Below are 9,833 nucleotides of genomic sequence, written 5' to 3'. Positions count from 1 at the left end.
CCATTACAGGTGGATTACATCTGACACCCCTTGTGACGGTTGGAGCTGTCACAGAGCAGCTCCCTTGTACCCACTGCAGCAGAGCAGGGCTGACTCCTCAGCAGCACAGGGGCAGAGGTGCTGCTCCTCACACCACACTCAGCCAGCACCACCCAGAGAGAAAAAATGCATTTCAACTGAGGGTGATATCTATGAAAAATGGAGTATATGGGCTCATAGAATTCTGTCCTGATTTTTTCCTGTCTTTTCCTTCCTTTAACAGAGCCCCCATAAAAGAAATATCTAATGTCCAACAGCAGCTCCATCACCCACTTCCTCCTCATGGAGTTCGCAGACACACGGGAGCTCCAGGTCTTGACCTTCGGGCTCTTCCTGGGCATCTACCTGGCTGCCCTCCTGGGAAACGGCCTCATCATCACCGCCATCACCTGCGACCACCGCCTCCACACCCCTATGTACTTCTTCCTCCTCAACCTCTCTGTTCTGGACCTGGGCTGCATCTCCACCACTCTCCCCAAAGCCATGGCTAATTCCCTCTGGAACACCAGGGCCATCTCCTATGGAGGGTGTGCTGTCCAACTCTTTTTCTTTCTCATTTTTATTCCAGCTGAGTATTTTCTCCTCACCGTCATGGCCTATGACCGCTACGTTGCCATCTGCCAACCCCTGCACTACGGGACCCTCCTGGGCAGCAGAGCTTGTGTCCGCATGGCAGCAGCTGCCTGGGGCAGTGGGTTTCTCTATTCTCTCCTGCACACGGCCAATACATTTTCACTGCCCCTCTGCCAGGGCAATGCCCTGCACCAGTTCTTCTGTGAAATCCCCCACATCCTCAAGCTCTCCTGCTCACACTCCTACCTCAGGGAATTTGGGCTTCTTGTATTAAGTTCTTTCTTAGGTTTTGGGTGTTTTGTTTTCATTGTGGTGTCCTATGTGCAGATCTTCAGGGCCGTGCTGAGGATGCCCTCTGAGCAGGGACGGCACAAAGCCTTTTCCACGTGCCTCCCTCACTTAGCCGTGGTCTCCCTGTTTATCAGCACTGCTGTATTTGCTCACCTGAAGCCCACCTCCATCTCCTCCCCACCCCTGGATCTTCTTGTGTCATTTCTGTACTCGGTGGTGCCTCCAGCAGTGAATCCCCTCATCTACAGCATGAGGAACAAGGAAATCAAGAATGCCCTGTACAAATTATTGCAATACAATCTACTCACAATTAATATGGTGCCCATTATCCCACAAGGGTACCCACAGTATTACAGCAAAGACCAGGACTAACTTTTCTTCACTTGTGCATTTTACCTCATTGCTTTTCTTCTTGTTTTGTTGTTTTGTTTTCTTTTTTTTTTCATTCTGTTTTTTTATTATATACCTTTGATGTTACTGTTTTTGTTCTCATGCTTGTTTTTTTTTTTTCTTTTCCTGGACCCAAAGACCTCATGTGCATAAGGATCACAGAATCACAGAATGGTCAGGGTTGGAAGGGACCTCTGGAGAGCATCTAGTCTAACTCCACTACCAGAGCAGGGGCACCTACAGCAGTGGCACAGGACGGCTTCCAGGCGGGTTTGGAATGTCTCCAGAGTGGGAGACTCCCCCACCTCTCTGGGCAGCCTGTGCCAGTGCTCTGCCACCCTCAAAGGAAAGAAGTTTCTCCTCATGTTAAGATGGAGCTTCCTACGTTCATGTTTGTGCCCGTTACCTTTTGTCCTGTCACTGGGCACCACTGAACAAAGACTGTTCCCATCTCCCTGGCACCCTCCATTTAACTATTTATACGCATTAATAAGATCCCCCCTCAGTCTTCTTTTCTCCAGACAAAAAAAGCCCCAAGTCAGCTTTTCCTCATCAGAAAGTTGCTCCAGTCCCCTGATCATCTTTGTAGCCCTTTGCTGGACTGTCTCCAGCAGTTCCCTGTCCTTCTTGAACTGGGGAGCCCAGCACTGGACACAGTACTCCAGATGCGGCCTCACCAGGGCAGAGTAGAGGGGAAGGAAGACCTCCCTCGACCTGCTGGCCACACTCTGCTTGATGCCCCCCAGGATGCCATTGGCCTTCTTGTCCCCAGGGCACATTGCTGGCTCAAGGTCATCCTGTTGTCCACCAGGATTCCCAGGTCCCTTTCCTCTCCAGCAGGTCTGCCCCTAACCTGTACTGGTGCATGAGGTTATTCCTCCCCAGGCTCAGTACCCTACACTTGCCCTTGTTGAACTTCATAAGGTTTCTCTCTGCCCAACTCTCCAGCCTGGCCAGGTCACACTGTATGGCGGCACCACCTTCTGGCACGTCAGCCACCTCTTCCAGTTTTGTGTCATCAGCAAACTTGCTAATGGTACACTCTATCCCTTCACCCATGTCATTGATGAATATATTGAACAGGACTGCACCTGAGCTAGATCGAAGCTCCTTGTTTAGACTAGCTTAATAAAGAATCCAGCAGAAAATTAGTTGTATCAACTTCTGCATCTTCACATCTCCCCTGGAGCTGGGCCCCAGCATGCAAGAGGGGTTCAAGAGGCAAATGCCCAGCTGCCCCTTGGAGGTTCAGCCTTGGGGGCCCTTAGGGCTGCCCCTGGCTGCCTCGCTGGGCACTCTGTCTCTGCTGCCTGTGAGTCTGAGCTGCTGCTCCCCTTGAGCCATGGCCAAAGGCAGCAGAATGAGGTCACCTTTTCAGTGCTGGTATCTCCTCACATCCACAGTCTTCTGTGCTCTTGCCTTTGTGTTACCCAAAAGGTCTTGTGGAACTTGTGACAGTCCTGTTGTCCAGACAGTGGCATCCCTGTGGCTGCAGGCAGGAGCAGGTCACGTGAACCTGTTTACCAGAGCTGGTCTCTGTGCAGGAACCACCATAATCAAAATGGTTTCTTAAGGGAGGGCCCAAAGGCTGAATGCCTCTTCCAAAGCTGGTGTCAGGAATGCACCCAGGGAACTGCTCCCTCAAAGGACCGTTTCTCTTCTTGAGACCTTGATGGATTTAGGGGGACAGGCTCAGAGTGCCAGGGGGATCTGTGAGGGACCAAGGACTGGGTGAAGACCTCCCTTTGTGTTGCACATGTCCACTCAGACAGCAACTGGTCTTTGACTTATTTGCCTGGTGCTGTCCCACCTGCAGTGGGGCTGATGAAAGATGAGGAATCAGGCACTACCAGGAGAGCTCAGGGGATCTTCCGGGACAGTGCGTGAGTCTGGGTGGGCAGTGAGCGGCACCTCATAAAATGAGTGACCATCCAAGGTTGAAAATGTCAACCTGTGGAGCCCATAGGCTAAGAAGGAAACTTCAAAGCAATGACAGGTTGTGAGGACCCAGTAGGAAAAGGGACATAAGACTGGAGAGCAGTTCAGGACACCCTCTCGGAAAGCCTCAAGGGCTGGATCCAGTGCAGCCCTGTCCTGTCCTTTGTGCCATTGGAGACACCCTTTGGTCCTGCTCAGCCCTGTCCTTTCTTCCTGAGCCAGGAGGGGAGATGGAACGGGGCTCAGCAGCAGTCATCCCTTTCTGGCTGGGTCTGCTGCCCACCCTGACCAGCATGGCCAGTGCAGGCTTACCTCATGGCCCCAGGGCACCACAGCCCCCTCCCTCTGCACAGCAGCACCACCAGCTCAGGGCCATGCAGGGAGCACAGGGTGGGAACCAGGAATGTCCACCTGGGGAAAGGGTCTCTGGGGAGAAGGGGTGTCCAGGGGGAAGAGCAAGGGAGCACTTCTGTGCCTGCAGGGAGGAACCCATGAGAAGGAGAAAGCTCTTTCTGCAGCACCCACTCGGGGCAGGCTGCTCCGTCTCTGGAGCAGGACTCTTGTGCCGGCCTGGGGAGAGGGGCTGGCACTGAGGGGGCAGAGGCCGCCTGTTGTGGGCACCTCCTTGGCCCGAGATCAGGGCTCCTGCAGGTTCACGGACCTCCGTATCCTCCTGCCACGTGTAGCCTCCAGCCCTGGGGCTGATGGGGAGGCTGAGAGCCCTCTCTGTTCCCCAGCAGCTGCTGTGCCCTTCAGAGGGGCTGTGGCTGTGGGGGGAGCAGCCAGAGCTCTGCAGCACCCTGTGGTGGGCATGGCCATGGGGCCAGCCCAGAGGGGGCTGCTTTGTGGGGCTGGGCTGGGGAGAGGGCAGGGGAGTTGGGGAGAGCCTGGGAGGGGCTTGGCTGGCCTTGGACGTGCCCGGGAGAGGACACACACCCACTGGAGTGTGTGGTGCAGAGCCCGGTCTCGTGGCAGGGAGCTGAGACATGCGGGTGCAGGAGAGAGGAGGCCGGTCTGTGCCCTCGGTGCCACGGGCAGACTGGGAAGGTGCCCAGGGCATTCGTCACCCCCAGCCTCTCCCCTCAGCTCCTTCCAGCACTGGCCACTCGCCCCTGTTCATGGGGGAGGTTTGCTCTGTGGCCATCTCCTGCCTGAGTCCTTGATAGGCCAGCAGAAGGCACATAGCCTGAATGCCAGTTGTGAGGGTGTGTTGTGGTTTGGGCTGCAGTGGGCTCTGAAACAAAAGACAGACACTCTCCACCACCTCTGTCTCCAAGGAGAGGAGGGAGACAGAGAAAGAGACACTTGGGTTTAAAAACTAAACTACTTTCGTGAAAATATTAATAATATAATAATAATTATAAAGGAAATACTGTTATAGATACACTGTATGTAAAGTGTATTGAGCTCTCTGGATGATGATGACATCATCGTCAGGCACTGGGAAAGGCCCAGAATGGACTCAGTGCTGGACGGGAACTGGATTCCGGATCTGGATTCAGGAACACATGGATCGGGGTCAAAGGCAGATGGACAGAGTCCTCCTCAGACGTCGGCCATTGCAGAAAGAGGGCTGACCCTCTGACCACTCAGCTTTTACACTGAGCATGGGGCAGATGGGGTGGAAGATCCTGTTGGTCAGTTTGGGGTCACCTGTCCTGTTCGCACCTCCGCGCAGGTGGGACCCCTCTACGCTCTTCTGCTTTTGACCCTCCAACGTGGCACATAACCAAGTGAGCTGCCCTTGGCTGTTATAGCAATGAGCGTAAGCGAGAGCCTCTCTGCACACCATTGCGGTATTGTGACTCTGGAAACAGACACAGTCTGAAGAAGGAGCCGTTAATTTCAGCGAGTGCAGCTAGTTAGAAGAGACTTCACTGGGAAGTATAATTACTGAACAGAAAAATGGTTCTGTTTTACCTCAAACTAGGACAGACAGGGATCTTCAGAGCCTGGGTGGGTGCAGCTACACAAACACAGATGTCTTCAGTCACAGGGACACAGATGCCTGGTGCCCGTGCAGGTGCCCTGACACCTTCTATCAGCAGCTCCCAAGGGGCTCTGGTCTCCTGCAGGTCGCGTGTGACATTGGCCTGTCCCAGACAACAACTCAGCTACGCTGGGGCTTCTACAGGTGGTCCTGGATGTCTGCGGTCAGAGAGCTGAAGTCTGCCAGGAACAGCTTGCAACTTCTCAAAACACATGAGCACCTTTTCACCAGCTGCGATGATGGTATCTTTTTTGTAAAATGGCAATTCTTTCCCACCGTGCCAGAATGGGAATTTCCAGGAAGTGTTTTAATCACAGGAGAAGAAATCTTGGCCTTCCCCTGGACTTGCCTTGCAGGACTTTGCCTGTGCTCCTGTGTATTCAATCTCCTGACGCTTTCCACCTGTCCTGACAAAATGACCGGGTCTAAAGGCACCTTCTCAGCAGACCATCCGGACCGATGTCCTTCCCATTGCTCTCCAGTTTCCCCTTCCCCTTACTGCTCGCTCAGTCTGATCCCTCTCAACTACCCAGGTGCTGCTTGAGAGTTAGAAGCCCGCCCTTGTCTTTCAGCAGTCTAATGGGCTCTTCAGCCAAATCCTTCCGTGTCTTTATACCTATCATTTCCCATCAGTCTCTCTCCAATACTTCTAGTGACGATGATGACCCTCGCTGGAGGAGTTTCACCAGGTTGAAGAAGCCCACCTGCCTCAGCGTTCCAACACAGGGCACGTGCTCTAGGCCCCAGGGCTCAAAACCAGGAAATTCCACCGGAATTAAGAAAACAGGTTGTGGCACCAAGGGTGCAGGGCACTGGCCCAGGCTGCCCTGAGAGGCTGTGGAGTGTCCATTCATGGAGATATTCAAAACAGACCTGGGCATGCTATTGAGCAACCTGCTCTGGCCGACTCCCTTTAGGCAGGGGATTGAAGTAGATGATCTCCAAAGACCTCTCTCAATCTACATGGTACTGTGAGGACATGAAAGTCCAGCGAAAGGCTTTATGTCTAGGGTAGATGCTTCTGAGGTCCCTTCTGCCTGAGAAGGCAACAGGCCAGCAGCAGCCCAAGGCCTGGCATGTTATTGTGAGGTCACCTCTGCCAGAGTCCCAGATACCTGAACAGCCGGCGTCTGCTTTGAATGCTCATTTTGGGGCCACTGCTGTCTCTGCAGGTGACAGGCCAACCCCAGGCTCAACGCTGGCTTCAGTGCCCATGACGTCCTTCCTTCATGAGTACCAGACAGCCCAGCAGCAGGCCCATGGTTTGGATGTTAATTCTGAGGTCAGTGCTGCCACAATCTCTGACAGGCCAGAAGCAGGCAGATCACCTGGATATGAATTTGGAGGTCAGCGCTCTCTGAGTGCCTGAGAGGCCAGCACCAGCCTCATGGGTGAGCTTGATGTTTGCAGGTCCTTTCTGCCTGAGTCCTTAACAGGTCAGCAGCAGGCAAATGACCTGAATGCCAACTGTGAGGGTGCTGCTGCCGGAGAACCTGAGAGACCATGAGCAAGCTCAGGGGTGTTGGACGTGCTGTGTTTCAGAGCACTTCTTAGGGCAGCAGAGGGTTGATGACCTGGCTTGGTACTCGTGAGGTCCCAACTATGGAACATGTCAGCAGCAGGAGTGTGTATGTAACATACAATATGTGCATGCCAGCATGTATGGAACATGCCAGCAGCAAGAGGTTACTTGTGAGGTCACCACTGCTTGGACACTGGACTGGCCAGTAGAAGGCCCGTGACCGGGATCTGTGTTTGTGAAGTCATTTCTTTGTGAATATCTTCTTAAGCAAGGATCAGGTTTGTAGCTGTGTTAGGCACCTGTGAGGTCTCTTCTTCTCGGAAACTTTCCTGGACTCTTCCCTAGGTGCTGGGATGCCTGCAGTAGTGTTCCCAAGGCTTCAGACAGCTTTTGCCTTCTCAGCAGTGAAATGTCTCTGCTTTTCTCTCCCCTGGGTTGGGATTTCTGGACTCACTGGAAAGATGCCCAGCAGAGCCAAGATGCCTGGTCCCCTAACCCCTGTCCTGGATGGGGGTCATGATGGGAGGTGTGGCACTCAGCATGCTGTGTGGTCCCCATCACTGCCTGGTGGGCTTGTATGCCCCATCCTCTGGAAGCCATTGTATTTCCTGCAGCAGCAGGAGCCCTTTCCCATTGCCCCTTAGATGGTTCTGTCAGGCTCCAAGCCCTTCCCGAGATCTACACTGGGACACAGGGGCTCCTTTCTCTTTAGTCCCCACCCATGCACACCACAACCTGGACGTCAGATGAACACGCAAGGGTGCATAAATGTGGGAGCAGTGTGACCACCACATCGGCAAAGATGTTTCAAGGGTGCACCCAAACCCTTGGCTCAGGATCTGCCTTCCCAGGGCCTGGGGCTCAGGGCTCGGCCTTTGTGCTTCAGAAAGCCAAGGCAGGGTTTTCTCAGCCGCTCAGCTGCCCCCACAGGGCCTTTGCCTACCTGCAATCATGGCCTCCAGTTGTCTGCTCGAACGAGTCCCTGGGGGGGCTTGGTCAGTAACCACCCTCAGTGGGGCTCAGTCATACTTGAAGGTGCTTTTTCACTGCTGACTGTGACTTCTTCATGAGAGGTTTGTGCAATCTCCTCTCAGTACCTGAGGTTCAAGGGCTCAGCAGCAAAAATGCCATGGGGCTTGTTACAGTGAAGAAAGCCCTGAAAAAACATGTCTCTTCCTGCAATTTTCTTCTACTGTTGTACAGTTAATTGGACAGTTTCCCAGTGTACTTATGGAGAAAGGTATCAAAGAGCTTCTAAGAAAAAAGACTGTTTATTTTCAAAATGGAGGAGAGGCTATAGCTGCACTCTCTGATCGATGTTGATCCAGGGTCTCTGCTGAGGACATCTGGACTGGTCAGAGAAGCTGTCCCTTGAGGTCTGACACAGCATAGACAACCTTGCTCCGCATCTCCCCAACCCCACCACGTCTCTCCTCAGCCACCTGGGACGTGCCTCCTTTTTCCTCACATCACACTTCTCCACCGCACTCTGCAGCTGGAGGTTACAGCTCCTTTGCACCAGCGCCCACGGCTTTCCTTAGAGACCTGGAGGCACAAAGGCAAAGAGGGGCTTGTTCTTATTTCTAACAAACCAAATAAGTTATAAGATTTGCCTCACAAAACACACTCAAAAACTCTATGTCAAGTACAAGCTGTCCCCAATGGAGTTCACCTTCCACAGTGCATAACCATGCAAAAAATGATTTAGACAGATGGAAATTATAAAATCAACAAAACTAAAGAGGTTCCTGAAGACTGATAGCCATAGATTTTGGAAAGACCCACAAGCTTTTAACTGCCTGAAGCTCAAAGCTGCAACTGGATTGTTGAGAGGTGTCTGAATGATGAAAGAAAAAGGGGAAGAGAGATCTAGAGAGCAATCACAAGTGCTTCTGTGCAGATGCACTGCTGGAAAGGTGCCTTCAGACATGGTCGGTTTAGTTAGGAGAGGTGGAAATAAGTGAAAGATGAGGGAGATGAAATTCAGAGCCTGAGAGAGGGAGTCCTGACAAAGCAAATAGAGGGGAAGGTCCATAGGTCTCCTCTTGCTATCAATGCACATCCTGAAAACTCCTCAATTCGATCTCATGGGAAAACATTGACACTTTATCAAAAGTATTCACTTGATTCAGCTGATGAGGTTATGCTCTTACACGATGGTTGGGATCTGGGCTTGGTCATCCTGCTTGACGAAGCACATTGAGGGCTTTAACAATGATCTTCACATTTCATTTTCCTCCAACTTCCTGCTTCACCAGCCCCCAGGGATGGCAAATTGTCTGCTCATTCCCTCCATGGTCTCTTCAGTGAGGGACGTCAGCAGGGCCTGCCAACACCCTCAGAAACCTCCAGGTTTGCTGCTTCTCCAGAAGCTTGGTCAGTCTTTCAGGAGCTGCAGTTCAGGAACTCGGCACCAGAGGGCTCATTCCCACAAAAAAAACACCCGAAGGAACCAAGTCGGGGCCTAATTTTCCTTTAGTCTTCAGGTCTGATGTGGCTCGTTTAAGAGATTTTGGGAGTGTAGCCAAAGTGAAAAGATGTCAAAGCAGAGAGACAAAGGGAAGAAAAGGTTTGATTTTAACTAGCCAGTTTTGCATTAATGCCAATGCGTTTGGCTTAGAGGAATGACTTCAAGTAGAGTCGGCACCATCCAGAGCCATATGGATGGACTGGCACAGCCCCCGCACCATCCCTTGCAGGAGACACCCCCCTCTCCTAGGCTGAGGCATGCATTCAAGATGCAAACCTCTGCAGTGCCCACTTGTCACAGGCCTCCCGGCAGAGGCTGACTCGTTCCCCATGACCCTCCAAGCCTGCATCATCTCATTGGGCTTTTGCTCCCCAGCACTGCAACGCTCCAGCCCATGGCAGCTTTGGCTTTGACACCCTCCCTCCATGCTGGGCCAAGGCTTCTCAGTTCCTCCTTGGCAGCTGCCCCTGCTTCCACCTCCTGCCTGCTGCCTTTTGGCCCTGGCGCTCACTCACTTTACACCAGCAGCCTCATCAGAGGGATGTTTCTCTTCATGGCTATTCAGAGAGATCCTTCCTGCCCTTGGAGGAGGCTGTCCTGTAAGGCCTATGAGATTCCCT

At 52.7% G+C, this 9,833-nt stretch overlaps 1 protein-coding gene across 1 annotated transcript; it reads left to right on the top strand.

The window, feature by feature from the left end:
* Positions 1–285: 285 nt before the first annotated feature.
* On the top strand, positions 286–1,275 carry LOC309685489 (olfactory receptor 14I1-like; the record flags this gene model as incomplete). Its single annotated transcript, XM_082501252.1, has 1 exon — positions 286–1,275. The coding sequence occupies one exon, from the start codon at positions 286–288 to the stop codon at positions 1,273–1,275; it is 990 nt and encodes a 329-aa protein (XP_082357378.1).
* Between the last annotated feature and the right edge of the window lie 8,558 nt (positions 1,276–9,833).

The sequence above is a fragment of the Vanellus vanellus genome, assembly GCF_965231255.1.
Source record: "Vanellus vanellus genome assembly, contig: HAP1_SCAFFOLD_76, whole genome shotgun sequence".
Lineage (NCBI taxonomy): Eukaryota > Metazoa > Chordata > Aves > Charadriiformes > Charadriidae > Vanellus > Vanellus vanellus.
The sequence above is the reverse complement of the archived record's forward strand: the minus strand, read 5'-3'. Positions and strand labels throughout refer to the sequence as shown.